The 27109-nt window shown below is 41.3% G+C and overlaps 1 protein-coding gene and 3 non-coding genes across 5 annotated transcripts; 2 read left to right on the top strand and 2 right to left on the bottom strand.

Moving 5' to 3' along the window:
* Window positions 1-1688: 1688 nt before the first annotated feature.
* Window positions 1689-1762, bottom strand: trnan-guu (transfer RNA asparagine (anticodon GUU)). Its single transcript has one exon. It is a non-coding gene; the product is annotated as a tRNA-Asn (tRNA).
* A 1859-nt stretch (window positions 1763-3621) lies between these two features.
* Window positions 3622-3695, top strand: trnan-guu (transfer RNA asparagine (anticodon GUU)). Its single transcript has one exon. It is a non-coding gene; the product is annotated as a tRNA-Asn (tRNA).
* Window positions 3696-4164: 469 nt separating this feature from the next.
* trnan-guu (transfer RNA asparagine (anticodon GUU)) lies at window positions 4165-4238 on the top strand. The gene has a single exon. It is a non-coding gene; the product is annotated as a tRNA-Asn (tRNA).
* Window positions 4239-5009: 771 nt separating this feature from the next.
* On the bottom strand, window positions 5010-26814 carry gba2 (glucosidase, beta (bile acid) 2). 2 transcript variants are annotated; one of them, XM_075451288.1, is made up of 18 exons: window positions 26760-26814; window positions 25908-26524; window positions 22214-22305; window positions 21953-22068; window positions 19665-19883; window positions 19341-19580; window positions 19134-19236; window positions 17905-18058; window positions 14331-14456; window positions 13801-13985; window positions 13611-13715; window positions 13422-13529; window positions 12640-12791; window positions 10582-10688; window positions 7523-7665; window positions 7055-7170; window positions 6480-6671; window positions 5010-5870 (listed from the first exon to the last, which is right to left on the bottom strand). In XM_075451288.1, exons 2-18 carry the CDS (start codon window positions 26099-26101, stop codon window positions 5640-5642), a joined length of 2583 nt encoding a protein of 860 aa, XP_075307403.1. In that variant the 5' UTR covers window positions 26102-26524; window positions 26760-26814; the 3' UTR covers window positions 5010-5639. The 2 variants fall into 2 exon arrangements, with proteins under 2 accessions (XP_075307403.1, XP_075307404.1); XM_075451289.1 differs by having other exon boundaries at window positions 26746-26766.
* Between the last annotated feature and the right edge of the window lie 295 nt (window positions 26815-27109).

The following is a 27109-nucleotide window of genomic DNA, read 5'->3' on the forward strand; positions in this document are numbered from 1 at the left end:
GCATCATGGGTAACGTAGTCCGATATCTAGCTGCCTTAAGATTGTCCATTTGCTGTTGGTACTATTGTTTGTTAGCAGCACACACAGAACTCTAGAAAACAGTTTTTCAGTACAGGTCAACGAGCATCTTTACAAAATAAATCCTCTCAGTGAAGTGGGAAACAAACCTGAGTATTTTGAACAGAAACTGAGTATTTTGAACAGAAACTGAGTATTTTGACTGAGCTGGGATTTAGTTTAAGACTCTTTTTATTCTAATTCATCAAATACTGAAGGACCATGCATCTGGGAAACCGCTCCAAGTGAAGATGGATGTTAGTGATTCTGAGCGGGACAGAGAACGGGCACTTCTCTCATTCTATGAACAGACTGAAGGTCAGAAATTGGACAGTTTTCAGACAACAAAGTGCCTCCAATGCTGCAGAATCACTGTGGATCGATGCAGAACTGCAACACTGTTTGTGTCATTAGAAAGAAAAACATCACTTCCTGTGAACCTGTACAGTTTGATGTCAGTGAACACATCAGAACATCATCAGGATCTTCAGGAACCTGAATACTTCACACACAGAGAGGATGTTTCAGATTTCATGGACTTTGACCAGGTGTTCTTTCAAAAACAATCAACATTAAATATGTGAAAATCACTGTTTCTGTCTGAGTGTGAATAACCTCTGCAGTGAATAAGGCTCATGACAACATGTCTGTATAAACAGGGATTCCTTGACAACATGTCCACATTATAACCAGAGTAAAGGCTGCAGATAAAGTGCTTTGTGCACAGTAACAATCCCCATCAGCTGTCACAGGATGAAGACATGATAACAGTTCATATCTTTGTGATGATTCCAGACATTTTTTTAAATAATGATGTAAAACAGCAGGTTAAAACAACAGAGTGAAGGACTCAAGGTCCTCATAAGTCAGATAAATGATCTTCCTGATGAGTGAAACACTTTGTGTCAACATATCGTTATTAACTCAGAGACCAGTTATAACTCAGTAGCCAGGGGGCGGGGTTTACTGATCCGCCGAGAACAATGACAGTTTCTCTGTACATAAATCAGAGCCTCAGTTTCTCCAACAGACAGCATCACAGCTCCAGCAGAACTTAATGGATCTAAATCTTCTCTGATGGGTCATATCCACTATTTATTCAGCAAGCTGCGGACAAACCAAACTTCTGAGCTGCCTGAATAACAGCTTCATGTTCTAGAGGAAGAAGGAGAGGAGAGAAGGTAATGTGTCCAGATGTTTGACACAGAAAGTCTTTGTTGCTGCTGTTCTGACAATAATTCTGTGTTTGGAAAAGTAAAGTTGTTACTTTTACTGTGTGATCTGAATAGAATCAGTTTTACTGGAACATGTTCAGGATAAGAAGCAGCTAAAATGGAAAATGTTCTGCACAGATAATCACAAAGTCTTTGTTACATATTTTTTAACATTTTAACAGCTATAAAAGCTATACGCTACTTTTGAATTAATTTTTTGGATTTTGCGTACAAATGCGATTAATCGTGATTAATCAGGGAAATCATGTGATTAATTAGATTAAAAATTTTAATCGTTGCCCAGCCCTAATATATAATTAAAATGTTATTGAATACAATGAATTTCTTTATCTTGTCTCATATCAGCATTGGTGCAATTAAGCTCACCATTGCGTCGATGGATCCAAAATATTTCAACGTCCCTGGGTGGGCTTGAACCACCAACCTTTCGGTTAACAGCCGAACGCGCTAACCGATTGCGCCACAGAGACGTGGTTCACCATTTGAAGCATTACTGAACTCATACGGTATGGGATCAAATAAGGGTCAGAAAGATTTTGTACTTGTACAATGATGTTCACATGTGTAATAAAGTTTTGAAGTTGAAAAAATATTTTGTGTCTATGTAAAAACATTTTGTGCATGTGTAACAAAGTTTTGAAGTTGTAAAAACATTTTGTGCATGTGTAACAAAGTTTTGAAAGTTGTAAAAATAGTTTTTGTATGTGTAATAAAGTTTTGAAGTTGTAAAAACATTTTGTGCATGTGTAAAACTAAATCCGACGGACACACAAATTTCCCACATTCAAGTACGACCCTGAAGTTACAAGTTTACAAAACTCAAGTTACGAGTACGAATTTTGACCCTGTTTTGACGCCTGAGTGAATAGCCAATCAGCACGTTGCTTACTGACTTGCATTATTTTGGTTACAGATAAATCAGCTTTTGTGGATAAAAAAAACAAAACACACAAGTATATTTTACAATAAGTTTATTGGTTTAATTAAGTTCATTATACAAGATAAGTTAATTAAAGATATCGGCAATTCCACGATATAGCAAAAGTTTCTCAATGAGGTAAAAGGAAAACAATATTTTATTTACCAATGTTGTGGACAACAGCTATAACAATTTTTGTACTGTTTTAGGTGCCCCATCTTCCAGACGTGGCAATGACAGACATGGGTCAAACTGGAGTGCAGGTGCCTGAACTGGCATGTCCCTTGAGTATGCAAGAACTGGAACGATTGGATGAACTGTTCAATCCAACTGCACCTTCCTCGTGTTTTGGGGCAGACATATATACTGCAGTAGTAAACTATGTAGAGAGCATTCATGAACTACGACAGGAACCATAAGGGAAGGTTGAGACACTGTTTTGTAGAGAATCTTATCTGTGTACAGTGCCCATAGCCTGGGACCTGTAACACAAACTATCATTACTTCCCCTTCAATGCACATTCTAGCAAATCACTTTACATCCTAATCCACATCTGGCTTTAACAATCCAAAAAAATCATACGAACAATAAATAATTAATTCAAACTTCACATTACCACTATCACCATGGATTGTTTCTCCTGATGATGTCACCAAGGTTATAAAAGTAGGCAGTATGGAGTGCTTCCTCCTTTTGTTCTTGGGCCACAAATTAAACTCAAAGTAACTTGTCTGAAAGAAAACATAATTGTATACACTTAATTAAACCAATAAACTTATTGTAAAATATACTTGTGTGTTTTGTTTTTTATCCACAAAAGCTGATTTATCTGTAACCAAAATAATGCAAGTCAGTAAGCAACGTGCTGATTGGCTATTCACTCAGGCGTCAAAACAGGGTCAAAATTCGTACTCGTAACTTGAGTTTTGTAAACTTGTAACTTCAGGGTCGTACTTGAATGTGGGAAATTTGTGTGTCCGTCGGATTTAGTTTTACACATGCGCAAAATGTTTTTACAACTTCAAAACTTTGTTACACATGCACAAAATGTTTTTAAAACTTCAAAACTTTGTTACACATGCACAAAATGTTTTTACATAGACACAAAATATTTTTACAACTTGAAAACTTTATTACACATATGAACATCATTGTACAAGTACAACATCTTTCTGACCCTTATTTGATCCCATACAGAGCATGCTGAGCTGTTTAATGAGAGATATTACAATTGTATTGTAACTGGTAATCTTGCTGTATAGCACCTCCTACTTTTCGGTTCAAGTTTGACATAGATCAGCAGCAGTTCACTCAAGTCTCATCACGCAAAAATACAGAACGCTTGCATCCACCGCCATGAGGGGGCAGTCAAGCTCGAAGCCACGCCCACTGCCAACAAAAGTCAGGAAGTCTCTGTGGCGCAATTGGTTAGCGCGTTCGGCTGTTAACCGAAAGGTTGGTGGTTCAAGCCCACCCAGGGACGTTCTGACTTATGCGTATTACGTGAGTTAACGCAAACATTCTGCCGCCAAAACGCTCTCCTTACGCATTATACACGCTCCTTGGCAAAATATTTCTCTAAGGGTGACCTGTTAAGTGCAATGTAATGCATGACTCAACCTGGAGGCTCCTCTGTCTTCTGTCAAAATTGCACAAGCAAAGTGAAAAAACAACCTTTTTGTCATATTGCTATGAAAGTCACACACATACAAAAAGAACTCAAAAAGGCTGAGAGACCTAATGAGGGCACTTGGGAAAAAATTTGACATTAAATCTCTTTCTTTAACAAGTCAGACCAGGAAGTTATTGACTACTTGTTGTGTGCTACTTTACTTGTTACCTACACAGCAGATATCAAACTTATGACAAACATAAAGAAATCGAACACACACTCTAATGAAGGGGTGAGAGGTGGTAATGATCGAGGCCACGCCCACAGACAACTACATCAAGTCTCTGTGGCGCAATTGGCCAGCGCGTTCGGCTGTTAACCGAAAGGTTGGTGGTTCAAGTCCACCCAGGGACGTTCTGAATCATGTGTATTACGTGAGTTAACGCAAACATTCTGCTGCCAAAACGCTCTCCTTACGCATTATACACGCTCCTTGGCAAAATATTTCTCCAAGGGTGACCTGTTAAGTGCAGTGTAATAGATGACTCAACCTGGAGGCTCCTCTGTCTCTTGTCAAAAAGTGAAAAAACAACCTTTTAGTCATATTGCCATGAAAGTCACACACAAACAGAAATATTCAAAAAGGCTGAGAGACCGAATGAGGGCACTTGGGAATAAAAATTGACATTTAATCTCTTTTTTTCACAAGTCAGACCAGGAATTTATTGACTACTTGTTGTATCGTACTTGTTACCTTCTTTAAATACATCTAACTGTTTGGTGACAAATGTGACAACCGTATTGTGACTGGCTGATAAATGTTGTTGTATACCACCTCTTATCTTTAATCAAGGTACTTACGATTCTACACAGATGAGCAGCAGTTATCAGAGGTCTAATTAGGCAAACATACAGAAATATGTAGTAAGATGACTGTTATGCCTTCTCTGTGACGCTTTTCAGACATCACCCACCAGGAGGCAGCCTCTGGGCAGATCCAAAACTCGCTGGCAAGACACCTCAAGTCCCTCTTCGAGGTGGAGGAGGTGGCTAAAGAGGGGAAGGTGCTCAGACAATTTACCCACTAAGTGGTAGAAAATGGATGGATGGAACTTTGGAGCTAAATGTTTTTCTTACCTTCAGAAATAAAATTAGACATTTATCAACAACACAGCAAATCTACAGTTGTGTCTTACTCAGTTTATTCAGTATGATTGTCATGGGTATTAGACTCAAGAAAATGGTAAATGTTGCAACATTCATATACCGTGGATACAGACTGACATGCAACAAGGCACCAAATTCTATGTAAAAAAAGAAAAAAAAAAGAAAAGGAAAACATTTCCAGGCTTTCCAACACTACTCATCATATGACACATCACTTAGTACAGCACTCAAACGTAATTGGTGTAAAAAGAAACTCCTATGATATATAAATGCATCCCAAGTCTGCAAATACTATTGGCAAAATGGTGTGTTGTGAAATGTAGTGTAAGTGTACATGTGTGACACTTTTGTTGAAACAAAAGGGCATTTTTTTTTCTTTAATTAGCTCTACATAGAGGCTATGATGATGAAAATGCCTTGATAACAAACTACAGTGCAAGACAATTTGCTGTATGTTAAAAAAAATCCCTCTAAAAATATTACCATTTCCTATGACTTTCACACATAAACTAGCACTCCAACTTCAAATGACAAAACATTTTTGGAGCAAAACAAAGCACGGAGAACTGTCGAGTGCAGACGACTTGAGGGTCACTTTCAGAGAAACTTGCTATATGCCGCTCTACTGTATTTACACAATCTGATGGCTCAGGTGCTGGCTTCGTCTTTATCAGCAGTTTGAGCTAAAGCAGTCTGATCCTTCAGTGGCATATTAAGGGCGAGCTGCATGGCCCAAACACTCAGAGGCCTCATGTAAGCCAAAGAGCGGTAGATGCCCTTCTCACAATAGGCTTCAGGAGTCTGGAAGGCCATGCCCAGCCTCTCCCACACCGTCCGGTAACAACCCTCCGCCGTGCGCATACCCTCCTCCCGCATTCCCTGAGAAAAAAAGAGCAGCAACAGAGACTTAAGACGTGATAGTCTGAAGATTACTGAATAATATGTTCATGCGTTTAGCAGACGCTTTTATCCAAAGCGACTAACAAATGAGGATATAACATTACAGCTAACATCAAAGCTAACGATAAGCTAAAAGCATAAACATAATATAACTTGAGGTGTATGAAATGAGTATGTAGTGTATGTAATCTCCTCGTGCCGAAAGTGACCAACTAATCTTCCAAAACTCAAGATTCTTCGTTATAAAAATACAATTTAAACTTCAGTACCTGATTATCTTGACTGTTGCTTGTTTTTAAATTCATTTATATGATTTTATTTGTTTCTCTTTATATTCTTTTATCTATTTTTCATGCTTCTTCCACTCCCTGCTGCAATGCTTTTATTTTATGTAAAGCATTTTGAATTGTTTGTACATGAAATGTGCTATACAAATCAATTTGATTTGATTTGATAAAAAGTATAAATGTTACCTGCGACCCTGAGAGTCTTGAGTAGTGAGATGATAACAGAGTGTGAGGGTGATTCAGTTGATGGTTTCAAACTTTAAAGGAGAAGTCGATAACGAGTAAACACACTGGTACTGACCTCATGGATCATAGTGGCTGCCAGTCCGTACACGACTCCGATCCAGACCTCATCTGACTGGACGCTGGAGCGGTCGGGCACTCCTTCAGGGCGCATGCCGTTAACCGCCCCCATCTGGCCTTCAGCAAAACTCATTACATTGAGGTCAAAGACGGATTTTAGCGCGCTTTGGATTTTTTCTTTAGGAAAAGCCTGAGGGGACAGAGGAGGGGACATTTTCATGTTAACACCTGATTTAAAATAGTTTATTGGCTTGTATTTGTGTATCCTGAAGCTCGGAGGAAGGAATATTTTTTGGGCTGATCATCAAAATGTGGTAAAGAAATTAAGCGCTTCAATGATAATTATGTTATGTTACACATAGCTAAACAATATCATACTGATTAATTCCTATTCAGAGGATTTTGCATTGCTGACATGAGTTAAACCACCGAAAAAGGGAAAAACCTGATATGGGAAATATACATAAGCAGTGTTTTCCTACACTTTTAAGGCCAAATGAGAGGCTTTCCTCCCATTAGCAAACTGATGTCAGGTGTTCGAAACATTCCGTCTGTTTTTTTTTTTTATCTTGCCTGATAGTCTCCTTCTCCCAGTCCAGATGCTTTGAGGAACCAGTGACCGGCACACTGGTCTGACATAACGCTGTTGGAAAGGTTTCTCCCGCTGCTGTCGTAGTTGTAGTATTTGCCTAAACGTGGAGGGAAAAAACACCAGGAAGTCACCTCAAATCTTCGAGCTGCATTTGCAAAACTGTCGCAGTTGTAAGAAAAGAAAAGACATTTGGATCAACCTCACTGCTCATGTGTGGTATGCTCGAAGTGGTGAACACATAAAGCAAAGTAAATCAGGGAAATTTACAAGCTTGTCATGCAAATACACCCTTTTTTTATTTAATAACTGTACAACTTCACTCTGAGAACTTTCCCCTCCACCTGGACCCAATATACCCTCACAGTAAGTGACCTACTCATGGAGGCTTTATGAAATAGCAGCTACAAACTTTGCTTTCCCCAGTATGAGAAATGATTGTTAGAGCTTACCGTTCCACAACAGTTTGTCAAAAGCAGCACTGCCTCTGTCCAAGATGTCTCTGTAGCGTTTGTACGTCTCCTCGCTGTCCACCAGTTTGGCCATTTTACACATCATGCACAGGGACGCCAACCACAGACCGCCACAGTACGCACTTCAGAATATAAATGAATGATACAAGTCAAAATATGCTAATTAATATAATTCGTAAAAATATTCTGATCAACCCTTTAGCTTCTCTTCATTTAACCAACACAGTTTTCTCCTGGTTTACTTCATATCTTTCCAGTTGTACCCACTTCATTCAGTTAAAGCCCCATCAGTCCCAATCCTCTTCAGTTAGCAGGAGGGGTACCCCAGGGCTCTGTCCTGGGGCACCTGCTTTTCATCATCTCCTTCTCCCTTTAGGCAACATTTTCAGAAAACATGGTGTCCATTTCCACTGTTACGCAGACTCCAGCTCCACCTATCCTCTTAGACCATCCAAACTTGGTTTTCCCTAGCCTGGGAATTCCCATGCTGCTTTGCGCTCGATTTCATTCTCACTGCAAAGTCAGCCTGGAAACCACCGCCCTTATTTTTGCCAGAGTTTGGGAACCAATCACAGAACTGGGGGGGGGGGCAGCAAGACGATGACGACGTCTATGCGCTACACCGAAGCTTGTAGAGTGTTAATCCAACATGACAGCGGACACAACGTTACCGTTCGATGCAGCCTTAGAAAGTGTTTCGGAGTAGATTCACCCTAGGGTCATTTGAACCGTGACATCCAGCCAAGTAGCCCACCAGAAGTTTTTCCGATATTGGCTGAACATCAGTTGAGTTACTGAGTTATCCCGAATAGCTTAGTACAAGCGCTAATGGAACCTGGCAGTATCTCCAAAATTACCACACTAAAATCACATGCCATGACACCAAACTTCTACAGTAGTACAAATATGGTCTGTACTCACAAAACGATGCATTTGGAAGTTTGTACATAGTCCAGGAGTTTATTATTATCAACACAAGCCTAATAGCTTCTCTGCTGCTAAAGCTGCGTCGACGTCACTTCTGGGAGCTTCAAAGTAAGATGAGGGTTGATCTACTACTGTAGACAACAAAGCAAGGCTGTTCAATTTCTCCATTATTAAAATAAATTCACAACTCTACAACATAAAAATTCATGTAGAATATAGCATATAGGCCAACTTTGTTGTCAATTTAAGTAGCTTAGAGTGCCAGTTTACTTTTATTTTACTTTTTTTTCTTCTTCCTCGTCGAATTTCTGTCGTCATCTGGTATAAGTGATACAATTGGCTATGAATCGCGCGCAAAGCAGCATGGGAAGAACCTGACGTCATTTGATAGACATTCGTAGCGCCCAATAAACGGCTCTAGGCATTTGTAAACCACACCTCAAATACGAGAAAATGCACACCTAGTTCCCAGACCACCATCTCATCGAGATTGTGGACGCGTCAGCCAGGCTAGGTTTTCCCCATAATTTTCTCAAACTCAATCAAAATTAAACAGAATTTCTTCTACATTTTTTTTAAATCTGGCAGTTTTTCTTTACCCATTAACAGCTATTTTGTCCCTCCACTCTCTCCTTCACTGTCCACATAAATAACATCACCCGGTCTGCTTACGTCCACCTCCGTAACATAAACTGGTTTATGTTTTCGTCACATCTGCCCTCGATGACCCCCCTTCACGCAACATTTTCACTGAGAGCTGGCTCAGTGGTGGGCACAGAGCTGGACTCTCTGGTGACAGTGGCAGAGAGAAGGACTCTGGACAAACTGCTGTCCATACTGGACAACGCCCACCACCCTCTGCACAACACCTTCATCAGGCAGAGGAGTTTGTTCAGTGGCAGGCTGCTGTCTCAATCCTGCTCCACCAACAGACTCAAAAACTCTTTTGTTCCTCTGGCCATCAGGCTGTACAACAGCTCTCAGTGATGGCACTTCTGAATTTCACTGGTCACTTTATATTTTTAAACTGTTTTTTTAAATTCTTAGATTGTTTTTAAAGTGTTTATAATTGTATAACCATTTTTATTGCTTTATTATGTCTGCTACTGCATTCTTGAATTTCCTTCGGGATCAATAAAGTATCTATCTATATCATATCATTGTCCTTAAAAATCTTCATTGGCTTCCAGGACGTTTCGACTTTAAAATTCTGCTTCTAACATTCAAAGCCCTCCATAACCTCACTAAGCTTGTTGAAATCGATGCAGGTCCACCTCTGCCTCCCTCCCATCCACTCCTTCTGCCCACCCGACCATCGTGGGACTCAGATCTTTCAGTCGCTCTGCCCCAATATTGCTTTAAATGTAATAATGCAAGGTGGCCTTGAGATTCATTTAAGGCGTCAATAAATACAATATATTATTGTTATTATTATCAAGATTTTACTGGACACAGAGTGAATTTAATTGTAGTGTCTAACACCCAACAGAGGTTCAGAAGGGCATCAGGTTCAGTGTGTCCAGACAGGAGACAACAATGGACAAACATAAACATCTGGAGAAACACCTTCCTCAGTTAAGCGTGTCCAGGACAGGCCCACCAGGGATATATTGATATACATATATCTTTCAGCCTGACTATTGGGCCCATCCAGGGTTGTCAGGATTACCAAATTTGGGAAGATTTACCCAACATAAGGGGAGAATCACCCACAGTGTGAGATATGACAGACTTTTGGGCTTTGAAGGTCTCTCCACATTTGATGCATCAATCTGTGATTCTGATACGGACCTGGCGGCCAATAAAATACTTCTGAGTCAGCAGAGTTCTTCCTGTAGCATCTACACATCGGCTGCTTGAAGGCCACCATCCCTCATACACCACACGATTCTTTAAATTCACCCAAATGTTTCCTGAATGTTTATGTGACACAGTCGACATAACCTCCTAAATTAAACACACCGTATCTGATCAAAACACTTGAAAACTACACTAACAGCCAGGTTAAATAATGATAAAACTCAAACAGGACAACTCAACTGTGTTGGAGTTGTTAGAAAAGGCTGATTTCAATTAGCCAGCTGATCCCGTTTCAGTGAAATAAGCCTCACCTTGGTCCAGTCACTGTCCAGCCGTCATACGTCTGATCAGCATATCCTGAGTTCTCGATGAGGCCATCTCCATCCAGGTCAAACTTCATCTCCGACTCCATCACAGCCTAAAGAAAATAAAGGTCCAGAGTGTGAAAACTGAGTGGAACAAAACACTACAAACAAGTCTGTATAAACTGTCATTAAGTCCTCTTCAGAAGAAGCTAGATTCTTGTTAAATCACGATCATGAGAACACCTTCTGCCAGGCTTCTAGATATCAGTTTGTAGCCAAAAAAACTAAAGTTTGGATTAATCACCATCCCAGTTCTGGGTGTGACAACAATCATCAGCTGACTGGTTCTGTGTAGTTCTGCTTCGTGGTGTTTTTAGAGGGTTTATGGCCTTTTCTTAATGGTTTAAACCGAAGACTTACCAAATGGTTCTGTAAAACAAACCATCAGGAGCAACAGGTTAACGATTAAGAGCAATAAAAGACTTTTACATTACACATCCCATCCATCCGTTATCTTCCACTTATCTGTGGTCGGTTCGCAGAGGCAACAGGTCCAGGAGGGAAACCCAGACATCCGTTTCTCCAGCTCCACCATGGGAATCCTGAGGAATTCCCCCTACAATGTGTTCTGGGTCTGCCCCGGGCCTCCTCCCAGTTAGTCGTGCAAGAAAAAACGCCAAATGAAGGCGACCAGGAAGCATCCTAACCAGGTTCCTTTCAATGCGGAGGATTCACTCTGAGCTCCCTCCGAGGCTGAGCCCAGCCTCCCGTATTTCAGCCGCATGGATCCGCGACCTCATCCTTCTTCTTTTCTTCCTCCGTTCCTCTCTTCCTGGATACCCACACTTTGCTCCCATTTATATTTCAAGAGAACAAGAATTTTTAGGACTCCACTTTCTATCAACTGGATGTAAAGTGGAGAAACTTGCTCATATTGACCCTGTGTTATATGATGGTAAATGTTGTCATAGCACACACGTGTACGTGTTACATCACATTACGGTCATTCTGCAGAAGCTTTTATCCAAAGCGACTTACAATAAGTGTGTTCCACATCGGTAGCAAAAGAACTTCAGGTCTCAAGAAACCAAAACCAAACAGCTAAGAGCATAACTAGTGCTAGAGTAAGTGCGGTAAGTTAGGTACCGAGACTCATGGGAAGATTTAGAAAACAAAGACAATTTAGGAAACAAATAAGTGCGTAAGGAGCTGGGACGAAACAGGTGATGTCCTAAGAGGCCGGATCTCTTTTTCCCCGGTTTAATTTCTCAAATGATATTATTATTTCCTGGTTCTGGTTCTGGTTCTGATGGAGGTTTCTTCCTGTTCAAAGGGAGTTGTTTCTCTCCACAGTCGCCTCAGGCACGCTCAGGACGGGAGATTGGACTGAAGACAAGTTTCTGTGCAATCTGCTGGTTTCCTTAGTTGGGAAACTGTTTTTGAATTGGCTCTATATGAATGAATTGGATTATTTTGAAAATAATTATGATTACAATGAATTGAACTCCAATTGGCTTGAATTGGACTTTATGATTTAAGTGCCTTGAGATGACATTTGTTGTATTTGGTGCTTTAAAACTGAATTGAATTGGATCAGGGTAGTGTTTCCTGAAGAGATGGTTTTCAGCCTGCGGCCAAGGATGGGCAGCGACTCAGCTTCCTGACATCAGGCGGGAGATCGTTCCACCATCGGAGCGCCAGAACAGAGAAAAGCCGTGACCGTGTGGATGGTGCGCAGGGACCGCTGAGTGACGGGGCAGCCGGCCGCCTGGAGGCCGCAGAGCGAAGTGGTCGGGCGGGGGTGTAGGGCTGGAGCACAGCCTGGAGGTATGAAGGAACTGTTCCTTCCACTGCCCTGTAGGCCAGCACCAGAGTCTGAAACTGGATGCTGCAGCTACAGGGATGCATGAGACTCTGTTTCTGTTATTGTTTTAATATTTGTATTGTTTATTATCGTTTTTACATTGTTCTTATGTTATGTTCTTATGGCACGTGTTACGTGTTACCTCCTGGCCCGTCTGTCCCGTTTGTGTGGTACATAATAAGAAATAAAGTCAGGGATACCTGGCAGATGGGCCACATGTCCTGCAGGTACTGGCTGTCCTGGGTTAGATGGAAGTCTCTGTAGACCTGCAGGACAAACTTCAGGTTCAGGTCCTTCCAATCTGCAGTGTCATGGATGAGGTAGGCGTTCACCCTCTGCCACGGCTCATCGTCTAGGAAGAGACAATGTGACACCATGGAGTTTAGCTCGGCCTCACAGACGTTTGAGTGCCTGAAAGACTGTTAATGAGTCAAAATGCGGCAGAAAAGATTAGATTAGATTGTACTTTATTTATCCCACAACGGGGAAATTCACAGCAGCAACAACAGACATGAACAAGAAATTAAAAAAAGAGAAATTTAAAAAAAGAGAAAAAGCAAGTACTAAAAAGTAAAGTGGCCAAAAAGTAAAGCGACCTAGTATAAATAATATTGCACATTGTGAAGTTGAAATGAATAAATTATAAATAAATACGGATAAAGAAAAATCTCTATATGAGTGGTGGATTATCATGGGAACGGCAACAACATGATCAGTGTTGTTGTTAAACCTTTATGAGACAAGGGCAGCCGGGATGTATGAAGTGGAGTCTTATATTTACTTTTTACTTTAACTTTTACTATTTTTATTCTTTTGTATATTATTTACATATCTTTATACTGTGTGCCTTATATCTTTTGTGTATCCAAAGCCAAGAGCTCCTGAACTAAATTTCATTATGGCGGCATAGTGACCAAGATTCTTGATTCTTATATTAATGTTTAATAAACACGGCTACCCTCAGAGACCGTCTGATTATTACCTGGGTCTCCGATGTCGTGGGGCACCACATTCTTCATCTTGACGGGAGAACACCGACCACTCATGAGATGGAGCCTCTCTGTCGGGTCCTGCTGGACCACACTGCCGGCTGAGAAGAGATTAAACCTGGGTCTGCTGTGGCCTCTTTGTCAGACACACAAGCTCAGATAGTAGAAAACATTTCACTCACCGATATCATATTGCACACTTAAGGCGAGTTTGGGCCACAGCATGATGAGTGCAAAGGAGGCGTAGAAGTGCACGTCGTATGTGTTGTACATTCTGTACTCCTGACCTGGAAAACGGGGGCAGAACGTTCTTTTCAGTTTCTCCAAGTTTTAAAAATCATTCACCATCAAACGACGTGGCAGTGGCCTTACCTTCCAGGTAAGCAAAGCGCCCGTACTCCCTGACGACCGCCGGCTGAGCTGGCAGACCTCCGTCCTCACTGCGCACGCCACCGCTTACATCTGCGTCCTCCGGCAGCTCCGTCCACACGGTCCCTCCGTCCGCCACGAAGTACAGCTCGTTAAACAGAGCCGACTTATACCAGGAGGGAAGAGAACTGCCGTGCACGTTTATATTTTAGTAAGAAACTTCTTCTCAAATTGATTGATTGATTTTTTTATTTGTTTATTTAGTCATTTATTATTATTATTAGTTAGTAGTAGTATTTTTTACTAGAATTGGTATTATTATTGTTGTTGTTAATACAATCATTGTAAATATTTTAAAAAATGTTGAGCTACTTGACTAATTTGAATTTCCCCCATTGGGGGATTAATAAAGTATTTTTCTATTCTATTTCTATTCTAGAAACAGCAACAGGAAACATTTGTGTGTCTCCAAAGATTTTCCTGTTCTAAATCTTCTTTACTGAAGCTGAGAAGCTGGCGTGGCTGTGACCCACCTGTCCTGTAGTGTAGGTCTCTGCCACTCCTCAATGCTCCTCTCCCACTGCTTGTAGTGCGTTAGTGCATGATGAGCGAGCGAGGGGGACGCATCCCCTTTGGTCCCAAAATAACGAGCGTATCTCCTTCAAACAGAAAAGATAAAGATGTCACAACTGAATTTATGACATATTATAAATGTTTGAAACTGATTAAATTAAGTTAAATTAAGCTGAGTTTTTAAACAGAAAATCAAATTTAAGGATAATTTTGATTCATTTCGAGCTTTTTTGCCACTGAAACGAGATCAAGAATCAGAGAGTTGGCTGCCAGGTGTGGACATTTCATTACTTTATCACACAGATTGGACCTGGTTAGTTTTACCTGGTTAGTTTGACCATCCAAGGGTGCAAAGCTCTCTGTGAATAACCACATAAAAACATCTGCATGTGCCACAAACCTCCCTCTGTAGATGACGATCTATTGGACGAAATAGGGCTGGGCGAGTTAACTCGTTATTATCGCATTAACTCATTGATTATTTAACGCAGACAAATATTTTATCACGCATTAGCGCAGGTTATATTATCTATTTTATATGTTTTATTTATGTTTGTTTTGTTTGTGGGCTTATTGGACTTTTTTTCTGCCTCAGTCTTTGTGAATTTTCCACAAAAAAACAACAACTCTGGAGCTGCAGTGATCTGATAATGAGATGAATTACTGATGAGCACCAGCACCGGTGTTGTCTTCCTGCACGGTAACCTGAGCCGGCCGAAGCAAACGAAGCCGAGAAACAGAATTTATATGCGTCACAGGGGTACTGACGGAGGGGGACGACTATAAAATCATGAGGTTATACTGTAAGAAAAGAAGTGCTGTGAGCCTGGAGAGGCCTCCTCCTATCTTATTAGTTTAACCTTAACCTGCTGAAGAAGGACTCCTATCTTTGCTACTTCCATCTTCTGTATGAACCTTGATTTACTGAACAAAGACGTCTTACATGACGTTATGATATTAAAGGGGAAGTTCGTTTTCTTTTTTTTAAACCTGGACCTTATTTCTGGCATAAAATACGTTCATCTACTCACCGATAACCAGTGTTGGCAATAGGGTTGCAAAATTCCTGGAATTTTCAAAGACGGAAACTTTCCATGGGAGTTTAAGGGAATTAACAGGAATTAACGGGAATTAATGGAAATAAACTGGGAATTTTAAAAATTGAAGGTTGGCTCTTCTAGGGAACTTAAATATAGTTGAGGAAAGTATATTTTAGCATAATCATGACTTGAATCTGAGGCCCTTGCACCTGTAGCCTCCATCATCCTCCAAATCCCACCATCATCAGCCGCCTCCGAGCGCAACTGGTCACTGTTTGGCAACACCCACACAAAGGTTGGCAACAGGCTCACAAATGTGAGAGTGGAAAAGCTGGTTGGCATTCGCGCAAACCTAAGGCTCTTTGAGCCTGACACAGAGCCATCCTCAACAAGGCTACAAAGTGACACTGAAGAGGAAGACTCAGAGTTGGATGTTGAGGAAGGGGACATGTTGTTGGATGTTGATGAGGCCCAGGAAGAGTCTAGTGACTGAGCAAAAATGCAGAGGATTGCTTGAAGGAAGATTTGCATGTTTAATGGGACGTTTTGGAGGACGAGTGGCATTTTTCATTTAACATTTTGAATAGGACTTTGAGGAGATTTTTGAATGAGTGGGGTTAGGGGATGGGTAATAATGAACCCAACACTCCTGTTTTTGTTCATCCATGAAACAAGTAATTGGAACGTGTAATAACTCTACTTACAAATAAATCTGTTGAAATATCTGTTGAAAACATTTTGTATGGATGTTTTCTTATGACTTCTGTTTATATTTATGCTTGGATATAATATATTCCCAGTTAGTTCTCCTAAATTCCCATTAGTTCCCATAATTCCCATTATTCCCATGGAAAGTTTCCAATATGGAACATATCCAAAATTCCCAAGCTTAACTTCCGATGGAAATTTACCGGAAATTTTCCGCCCCTTCGCAACCCTAGTTGGGAGTAACAGCGTTTAAGTATAACGGCGTTACTAACTGCGTTATTTTTCCAGTAACGGAGTAATCTAATTAATTACTTTTTCCATCGTTACAACGCCGTTATCGTTACCGAGAATATAAAGTGGCACGTTACTACAATTTGGTTGTAGGCTTTTGGCTACACATCATCTGCATGCTGCCTGGAGAGAGCAGGGGTGGGGATGAGGACACCGTTGCAAATGCGATGATGATTGGCTGCTCACGCTGTCTCACTGCACGCGATGACTACTAAACACACACAAGACAGCGACAATGGCGACGAGCCAGGGAAGTTGAAAGGTAGCGTTGCACGCTAACATGCACGCTATGCCCAGGGAAAAAAACTTTATCCACGTCTGCCTCAAGTAACTCAAATCTAATGAAGCACCTCACATCAACCCATGCGAATATGACACTTGTTGCTTCTGCAGCTGCTAACCCAACCCCAAGCCCAAATACAGCTAGCTAACCCAACCCCAAGCCCAAATACAGCTAGCTAACCCAACCCCAAGCCCAAATGCAGCTAGCTAACCCAACCACAAGCCCAAATGCAGCTAGCTAACCCAACCCCAAGCCCAAATGCAGCTAGCTAACCAAACCCCAAGCCCAAATACAGCTAGCTAACCCAACCCCAAGCCCAAATGCAGCTAGCTAACCCAACCCCAAGCCCAAATGCAGCTAGCTAACCCAACCCCAAGCCCAAATGCAGCTAGCGTGAGCCCCAGCGAAGGAGGCGGAGCCACTCGAAAACAAACAACACTCGATTTTTTGGGGTCAGAAACAAATGACCACCATCACCATTTTATATTCAATATTTATGTTTTTATTTCTATGCATCATATGGCAGGCTGCAATCTATTGAGTTCAAATAAATACCGAATGTTCTAAATTACTGTATATAGTGTTTTTATTCTTCAGTCAGTTAATATAAACGTATTTGATGTTAAAGATGTTATAGAGTTACAAACTCAATTACTTTTTGGGAGCAGTAACTAGTAACTGTAACCAATTACTTTTTAAAAGTAACTTGACCAACACTGCTGATAACAGTTTGGTGAAAGTCGGCGTCCTTCGGAAGATATTTAGATCACTGGAGATCGGCGTATATCCATATAACGGGAGAGAACAGAGACAATACAGCCTCTGAATAAGGCATTATCTGTCTTTATTTCACCAATACTTTAAGACCAATGAATGAATGAACGCGTACTGTTGCACTGTTAGCTCAGAGCTGCCGTGTTGTTGTTATCGGGGGGCTTATAGGAAGCTTTCGACACACGCGTCTACTGGGATGACGTCATCGACGCGCCTTGTGTGGCTAATGATGCTGCAGTAGAAAGCCTACACAGCAGAAGTATCATTTCAGTAGTGAGAAAACTGTGCGTCAGCTTTGTGATATGTTGACTTGTCTCCTTGCTGCAAGATTAAACCGTTGTGTTCACCGACTCCAGCGTCTCTGAGCCTCATTGAGGCATAATTAAGAGTAACAAACACCACAAAGTAAGACCAGACAGGAATTTGTTTCGGGGATACCTGATGTGTTCCCTCTCCCTCGACCCGAAGCTGATTTTGGGCATGTCCCAGGCCAGACAGAACTCCAGACTGTTCCGTTTCTGGGCCGGCACCGAGCAGCCCACAGCCAAGGCTGCTGCTACCTTTTCTCCCTTTGCTGTCGGTGGGCTGGATCCTGCAGGGAAACACAGGAGTTCACAGAAGGAAGTCAAAATAAGAAACAAGCGGCATCTTTATCAAACTTAATCAAAAGAATTCAACTGAAATATCACCGTGTGAGAGCAGCTTGTATTCACGACTCAAATTAAAGACGGCAGTCGGCAGACACACTTTTTCAAGCACAGACTGATCTTTAGTGGCCTTTTTACATTTTTTTGGGGGGTATTTAATGCCTTGTGAAGAATAAAACAACAGAAAAATAACACAAAAAGATGTGCCTGTAAGTCCCAGTTGGTCATGTGACTCTACACAACCAAAAGCCTGCTGTAACTCGTAATTTATATAAGATTTTTCCGGAGCACTGGAAAAAATCTAAATCTTACCAAGTATATTTGTCTCATTGAGTATCTCATTACACTTGATATAAGAGACAACTGCCTAACAAGTACCATTTCAGCCAGATATAGGGACTTGTTTTAATACAATACATCTTGAATATCTTGTTAAGTGAAAAAGTCTTGAAAACATCTTGTTTTGAGTCATATTTCACATGAAACAAGCTTTTTTTTTTAATTTGAAGAGGTTTTTAAGCTAATTTCAAGATCACTTTTATCTCAAAAGTCCTAAATATCACATCTTATTTCAAGAAATCTTGACAAGCCCATTTTCACTAGTTCCACTGGCAGATTTTTTTGCTTATTTCAAGCAAAAACGTCTTTTATTTGCTGTTTTTTTACTTAGTTTTGGAGGGGCATTTTTTCCAGTGAGGTCTGCTCTACATTCTCTGGCATCTGTTCATATTATTAAATGTTCAGATGATTTATTAAAGTCGCCTCATTCGTAAGATAGATCTGCTTTATCTTTCAGCATTTCTCTTTAGGATAGTTTTTCCCCATTTGAGTTCATTTGATTTCAGGCATTTATCCGATAGGTTTGCTGGAATAACGTTGTGTTGAGAGGAGCTTGGGCAGGTCTCCATGCCTCTGATCTGTGGGAAAGTTGCAGCCCAGTAAGCAGCTGATTTCACATGAAATTTTCAGCGTATTGCCCCTTTACGTTACACTCCTCTCAGCCCATTTATCAGAACTGACCTGTAGGAGAGTCCAGCCGACCGTCGGTGATGAGATCACTCCACAGACTGCTGCAGGTTCCCTTTGGGCTGAAGGCCGTCTGGTGGCTGACTCGCCTCTCAGGCTGGGAAAAGGACCAATCAGAATCATTCCCTGGGAGTTGTGTGTCCAGATTCTTGCTCTAAGCCACCTACAAAGCTGCAACAAGTCATAAAAATCAAGTCGAACCTGTTCTCGGGCTGCGACGCACAGGGTGTAAGGGTTCACCGTGGTGCAGTGGTGTAGTAAAACCCCGGACACCGACTCCCCCTCCTTCTCCAGATGGAATGGTTCGTTCCAGTGTCCGCCGCTCTTGTCATCCTTGTGCCCTGATCCGTTGACCATTGTAAACATGATGGAGACATCCAGAGCGTAGTCATTCCTGTTCTCTATGTCCCACACGAACACCGCGACCGGGAGACTCGAGTCCTGAAGGACGGTGGAAAACTGTTAGCATGTGGAGATGTATCAGCGCCCCGTGGCTGAACTGAGCCGGAGGAATGTGAAAAATACCTGGTAATCGTGAGGGATGACTGGGGAAATCTGCCTGCAGGTCAGGGTGACATCCTGTCCCGGCAGGTGGTACACGGTCCAGGCGCGAGGGTACAAGGAGTGATAGAAGGCGTACTCACCACAGTAGCCCCAATTCCAGCCTTGTAATGTGGGTGGACGCTCCACGGATAGCACCTGCTGGTAAACGGTTTGACCTCCACGACGCAAACACACCGTGAACTAGGAAAAGAGAAGAAGTTTCTCCGGTCAGAGAAGGAGCCTCGCAAGCCGTCTTAAAGGGATAGTTCGCCTCTTTTGACATGAAGCTGTATGACATCCCATATTAGCAACATCATTTATGAACATGTTCTTACCCCCTGCTGCGTCCTGTGAGCCGAGTTCCAGCCTCGTTTTGGCGTTGACGAAGGTAGTCCGGCTAGTTGGCTGGGGTTTAAAAACTAAAGCGTCTTGCTTCTCAAAACAATATGTGTTCTAAAGAGTAAAACATTTGCATCACAAAATCGTTCTCCAGGAAAAAGTCAGACCTCACAATCACTTGGCCCTATTTTCTCTCCCTTCGTATCACTGCCTGCTGCCGCCAGCCGACAGCCTGTTACGGTGTTTGCTGCTCGGTCTGCACTTCAGTCTGCACAGCACGCAGTGATACGAAGGGAGAGAAAATAGCTAAAAAAAACTTTTTTTAAGGAAAACTAAATGCTTAAATGTTGCAGCTACACGGACGAGCAATTAAAGGTTTTTAAAATGAGCACAAAATAAAGTCAGGTGTCCTTAAACCACTTTGTTGGGCATGAATTTACCTTCTTTCTCTGTGATTTGACCATTTGAACCAGCTGACAGCTCAAAGTTTTTTCTTTATTTCAGGCTTTAAATACTCTCTAAGCTACACTACATCTTAAAGTCTTATGCGCGTTAATAGTTACCTTGATTGTTTTTTAATTACTTTTTCCTGGAGAACGATTTTGTGATGCAAATGTATTACTCTTTTGAACGCATATTGTTTTGAGGAGCAAAACACTTTATTTTTTAAACCCCAGCCAACTAGCCGGACTACCTTCATCAACACCAAAACGAGGCTGGAACTCTGCTCACAGGACGCAGCAGGGGGTAAGAAAATGTTCATAAATGATATTGCTAATATGGGATGTTATACAGCTTCATGTCAAAAGAGTTTCATTTTTAAAACTCGTCTTAAAAGCCATTTTTATTCCCTGGCTTTTAACCCAGCATGAGACTCTGTTTCTGTTATTGTTTTTATTGTTTTAATATTGTTCTTATGTTTTATGCCTTATATTTTGTGTTGTTATTCATGTACAGCACTTTGTTTCAGCCACGGTTTTTTTAAAGGGCTTTATAAATAAAGTTGAGTTGAGTTGAGAAAAGAGGCGAACTATCCCTTTAAAAACACTCCGGCCTGCTGAGGCTGAGAGTGACAGCACAAGCTGCGGATTCATTAATTACAGCTGGTTGTAAAGTTTATTTCTTTAAGCATTTAACGGATTCAGTTAAAGTGAGTGATGAGCCTGAGATATCTTTATAATGATCATCCAGAGAGGCCTTTGGAACGGTTAAAACCGGGTGATCTGTTCTTTGGGACGCCTAATCTAACGATCTCAGGCGGGGAGCTGAACTAAAGTCTATCGTTTGGCCTTTTTAACAGTTTGAAAGCGCTTTAATTTAGTTTTCAGGTTGTTTTATTACTTGTATTATCTGTAAAGCACTTTGGCGGGTGTGATTGTTGGACTTAGCTCATGTTCATATGAGCCAACAAGCCTTTGTGAATGACCTCTCGGGACCACAACAACCGGTGCGGCTGCGTCGCTCGCCTCGAGATTAGAACGCCATGCGCCACGCTGGCGTCCACAATGCTGGCGAAAAAGGCTGCGAGTGAAGGAAGTGAGTTCTAACCAGCAGGAACTGAGATCAACGTGTATCACAATAAGTCGGCCATGAAGGTTTCCCAAAAAGTAAACTGCAATGATACGTGTATTTCACATGTATTCCATTTTTTAAACCCACTTAAGGGCGTTTAAAAAATGTTTTTTACGCTATGACACTTTTATCTTATTTTATTTTGTTGTATTTTATTGCTTTCACTGTTCTTTTATTGTTTTTATTCGTTTTTACTTATTCTTCTCTTTATCTATTACCTGCTTTGGTACATCGTAATGATTGTTTGTAAGGGCTGTATAAATAAAATACATTTACTTAATTGGGTCACCAGTCCGTCACAGGACCACAATCAATATTTTCTTTCCCTAAAAAGCTCATCTCATTCAGATGCAGATCACCTGGTTGGCTGTGACAGTTTTGTAGTGGTACATCCCAGGATTTAGTTGCCATCTGCAGAACTCCCCCCGCCAGCCCCTCGTAATGGTTCCTCCTCCAATGCCGCCAAGTGGAGCACCTGTGAATACAGAATCAATTTTGGCGTTTTACACAAGACACAAGACTAAAACACGTTCACTTTAACGACGGTTTCCCTCTTAAAATCCACCAAAAAAAGTCAGAAACTGAACATTACTCTTATTACAAGACACACCTGCACTCACCGTAAATTTGACGCAGAGGCTGGGCGCCGAACATATCGATAAACGGAGCCTTCTTCTCCACCTGAGTCTTCTTGTACCACCATTTAAGATACCTGGATGCACACAGACCACCTCACAAGTCACACACGGAAAGAAGGAAAGTCTAAAACCTTGAAAAAAAAAGTGGCAAAAATCAACAAAATCCCACAACACTGGAAAAAATCTAAGTCTTACCAAGTATATTTGTCTCATTTCTAGTCAAAATATCTCATTACACTTAACATAAGCATATAATATCAGCCAGATATAGGGACTTGTTTTAATACAATACATCTTGAATATCTTGTTAAATGAAAAAGTCTTGAAAACAAATTGTTTTGAGTCAGATTTCATGTGAAACAAGCTTTTTTTGACATTTGAAGAGGTTTTTAAGCTAATTTCAAGATCACTTTTATCTCAAAAGTCCCAAATATCACATTTTATTTCAAGAAATCTTGACAAGCCGATTTTCACTAGTTCCATTGGCAGATTTTTTTTGCTTATTTCAAGCAAAAACGTCTTTTATTTGTTGTTTTTCTTACTTATTTTTGGAGGGGCATTTTTTTCCAGTGAAACAGATTGCTAAAATAGAAGGTACACGCGGTCACGTGTTTAAAGGCATCGATTAAACGTTCAAAATCACATGTGCAGACAGCAAACACAGTCTGTTAAACGCAGCCGCAGCAGTTTCCAAGCTTTTAACACTCTCAGCCAAAAGCTGCGACAGCAGACACGCGCGCAGGCAGAGAGAAAAGAGGGGATTGTGCAGCCGCATAAAGGACCCACTTGTGAGATAAGGGCAGTGGAAGGGCGGTTTTATCTGAGGACGGTTGGACTCGCCGCGTCAAATATTAATTAGGCTACGTTACTGAAGGTTTCAAACAGCTTTCAGAGCCTGAAGCAAGAGGCTCAGTAGTTCAATGAGCCATTAATCTGTTTATGCTCTGAGCTCCGTGCTGAAACAAGCTGGATTTTCTGCTAATAAGCCAAATAAAGCATGAAGCTGCCCTGTTTCAGGCCCACGTTATGTTTATCAGGATGGTGGGTAGGAGTCAGAGGATGTAGAAAGGCAAAACTTGGATTTATTCGCAAAAACAAAGTTAAACAAAAGGCAAAAAAGACTGTGGAATCAAAACATGAACATGGCTATGACAAAAATCAAACAAACAACTAAGCATGGCATGGAAAAAACACTTAACTTTTAAAGTGTCGTGGCATGAGGGGTGAAAATCAGGTAACAACGTAAAGATCTGACACAAGGAAACTAAACAGGGAACTGGGTGCTTGTGAAAGCTGGGGACAATGAAAAGGTGAAGTGAGTGAAACTAATGAGCAGGTATGTGAAGTGAGGGGAAAAGCAAATGGCAAAACATGAACTCAAGAACCAAAACATAACCTAAAACATGATAAAACATAACTACGGATGAGTGACATCCACAACGATCAGTCCTGTTCCACCATTGCAAATCTGCCGTGCGTGACAGCGTTACACACGAAATGCGCCCCAAACAATAACTTTGCAACAAAGCTGGGCAGCAACAATGGTCCCGGCTCCATTCAGGAGCAGATGAATGAGGTCGGTTACATTTTTTCTTTTTTTTTTCTTTTGAAGCTCCGGCATGTCAGGATCTTGTTGTTCAGCAGTTCGCCGGCAAAGCAAACAAAGTTCCTAAACCGGATCTGTGAATACAGGCCGAGTTTGCTCCCCTAAATCTAACCTGAAAGAGCTCAAGCTGCAGCTTGTTAATCGAACCGTTACGGACAAATAGCCAGACTTTAATTCCTACTTTAATTCCTTTAATTACTAATAGTTTTTCTGCAGCTTTCGTGCAGTATTTGCTTTTCAAAAACACTGTCCTGAAGGAGCGGTTCACTCCAAACGACATGTTGCATGGCTGTCTGCAGTAATTCATAAATGTTGTCATGACGACAAAGCACAATGAGTCACGCACTGGAAAAAATTTAAATCTTACCAAGTATATTTGTCTCATTGAGTATCTCATTACACTTAATATAAGAGACAACTGCCTAACAAGTACCATTTCAGCCAGACATAGGGACTTGTTTTAATACAATATATCTTGAATATCTTGTTAAGTGAAAAAGTCTTGAAAACATCTTGTTTTGAGTCATATTTCACATGAAACAAGCTTTTTTTTTTCATTTGAAGAGGTTTTTAAGCTAATTTCAAGATCACTTTTAACTCAAAAGTCCTAAATATCACATTTTATTTCAAGAAATCTTGACAAGCTGATTTTCACTAGTTCCATTGGCAGATTTGTTTGCTTATTTCAAGCAAAAACGTTTCGTATTTGTTGTTTTTTTTAAACTTATTTTTGAAGGGGCATTTTTTTTCTAGTGCGTGTGTTTGGAAACAGGATTTGCTGAGAGTGCAGCATGTTTGCTTAACTGCAACCTTACAACAAAAGTGAGGCAAGTCTGTGGTTTGAGGTGAACAGTTCAAAGTGTGTTCTGGGAACTCGTCAAAAACAAAGAAGCAGCACAACTCTCTGCGCTTTGCTGAGTTACAGCAGGCGACATTCTCCAATTAGACTTGTGTCACTGCGCCTTCATGGAGGTGTAATCAGAGGAAGGTTTGAGATCGTCACACCGACTCAAAGCCACGGACTCCTTCGTCAGCCCTGCTTCTCAGGAGTCTCTCAAGCTCAACAGCAGAGAAGTTTGTGAATAAGGTTCACAAAATTATGGGCTTCTGACTCATTTGGAAGTACAAAGGCCTGAATCTGACATGGGGCCCCCAGGGGGGCTGATATACCGCTGTTAACCACTTTCTCTCACGTTCTCTCATTTTCGGCTGGAGAGATTTTAGGGTAATATGGAGAAGTGTCTGGACTTTGAACTGCTGGCTGAGCAAGAAAAAGGTCAAATATGGTTCACTTCCTCAAGATTAAAGCGGAATTTTCAAGTTATCGCTTCATCTATAGACTACAGGTTACCGACGGCAACATACTCGTTAGATTTCTGACTAAATCACCAAACCCACAGCAACTCCTTCATCCTTTGTTGATCCAAGTGTAAGAAGGATTAATTTGGCTTGTGTATAAGCCCACACAAAATTATTGTTTTTAATTGTTTTTATGACATTTGTAAGACTATTCAGGTGGAAGTTTTGTTCTTTTTGGTTTTCTGTACATTCTTTTATGGGGGAACAAAAGACACGGTCCCGCCTAAACTCTTCCTCTCTTTCCTGATGTTCGCTGAGGAAAGGTGGAGGAAAATAAAGACCTTCGCAAGAGCAGCGGTGTGGTCTCCATTCGTTCTAACCTTAACACAACGCAGAGGTTTCATACCGGTTACACGAGCAGACGACGCTCTTTTTTTAATCAGTTTTCTATGCAACTCTGTTCACGTCCTTCCCTCTGAGTCCTGAAATGTGTCCTTTGGAACAAAAGTTCCAAAAAAAACATTTTCCTGATTCATCCTGTCCGTGAAATGAGACTGTGGAAAAATTCGATACAACAATTTCCACTGCAGGCAACGCATCCCGTGCTACTACACCGCTGTAACCATCGCATTGTGTTTAATGGCAGCCCGTAGGCCGACTGCTTGTGTTGACACATGGAAGGGTAAAGTGAAAAAGCAGGTGACAAGAGAGGCAAAAAACTCTGTAAATGATTAAGTCAACGAGCGGAGGGTCAGAGAGGGGGCGTCTCACCTGATTCCAAGGCCGACGTGCTCGAAGACATTGGACAGCGAGACATCTTTTGCCTGAAAGGGCTTCCTCTTCTCCTTGAACTCGTGTGCCAGGCAGATTCTCCAGCCCTCTTCGGGCACCCCGTACCCCATTTCCTTGGAGACATACCTGCTTATGAGATCCGCTGTGGATTTCTCACCCCACTCTGAAGTCATTTTAGCACGATTTCCAGCACAAAAACCGGAGCTTGTGGTGGAAGATAGGAGTGAGAACACTTGTGGTCGCACAGAGTTGCCCCTGCCTTTGATAAACAGAGCTCACTATGCTCTCAGCACTGATGAGGTAGTTACAGGTGTGTTAGAAATCTGTACTTGGAAAACACTGCTGTCAAATCCAGTGGGATGAACAGGTTCTAAACGGATAAGCCCTAGATGCTTGTGAGGTAAAATGATTGCCCTTCAAGGTGGAGGTTCCAGTGCCATTTCTTTGAGTAAACACAGTCCACAAAGATACACCTCTTCCCCCCCTTTGCATAAGTCCGGATGTGGCTGCGCAGCTGTCAGCACCCGTGGCTGGCTGGATGACAGATAATAACAACAGGAAGCACTGAGGATGCCTCAGTCTTCTAGCAGGGACCCCTGCAATGACATCAAACAGGAAAAACTGGTTTACAAGGGTTTCCCTGCATTTAACAGGCATCAAGCAAAAAATCTCAGTATCCATCGGGTAGCTAAGCCGCAAACTCACATTTTTAACCTTCCAAGTCACCTCACATTAGCGAAAACATACTTTTGTTTTGAAGCCAAACACATTAGATGTCTTTATTCTCTATTAACCACAGAAAATACTTGGTAATTACTTTTAAAAAAATACCTGTGTGTCGGCGTCATCCCTGTGCAGCTCCAAGCTGTCAGGGCTGTGGCTTCAGTTAGCAAAGCATTGAATATGTATATCGCTCGCAGGGAACACGTGGGAATTTTTACCCTCTTTTTGACTTTCAGGCGCATATTTTGTTTGGGTATTTAACTAAAACCTCCATGTGTGGATGTAGTTCATCCAAACTTCAATAAAATTACTATATTTATTCTAAATTGACAAAAAAAGAAAAAGTATATTGTTTTTAATGAGTGCTGAATTCATTTTCAGTGTCCAGTCAGGAAGTCAGCGATGCCTTACAAAATAGATTTTGGGAAAATTTACAAACTATTTCTTGGGTACGTACC

The sequence above is a fragment of the Odontesthes bonariensis genome, chromosome 19 (assembly GCF_027942865.1).
Source record: "Odontesthes bonariensis isolate fOdoBon6 chromosome 19, fOdoBon6.hap1, whole genome shotgun sequence".
Taxonomy (NCBI): Eukaryota; Metazoa; Chordata; class Actinopteri; order Atheriniformes; family Atherinopsidae; genus Odontesthes; species Odontesthes bonariensis.

Bases quoted from the DNA above. Each gene is read 5' to 3' on its own strand.
- gba2 (XM_075451288.1), bottom strand. From the start codon at position 26,101: ATGACTTCAGAGTGGGGTGAGAAATCCACAGCGGATCTCATAAGCAGG. The intron at 19,884-21,952 runs GTGATCTGCATC...CTCTTTTCCTAG, and splicing joins AAACTGTCACAGCCAACCAG to TTCACGGTGTGTTTGCGTCG. The intron at 10,689-12,639 runs GTATCCCTGACT...TATTTTCTTTAG, and splicing joins ACATGTGGCCCATCTGCCAG to GCTGTGATGGAGTCGGAGAT.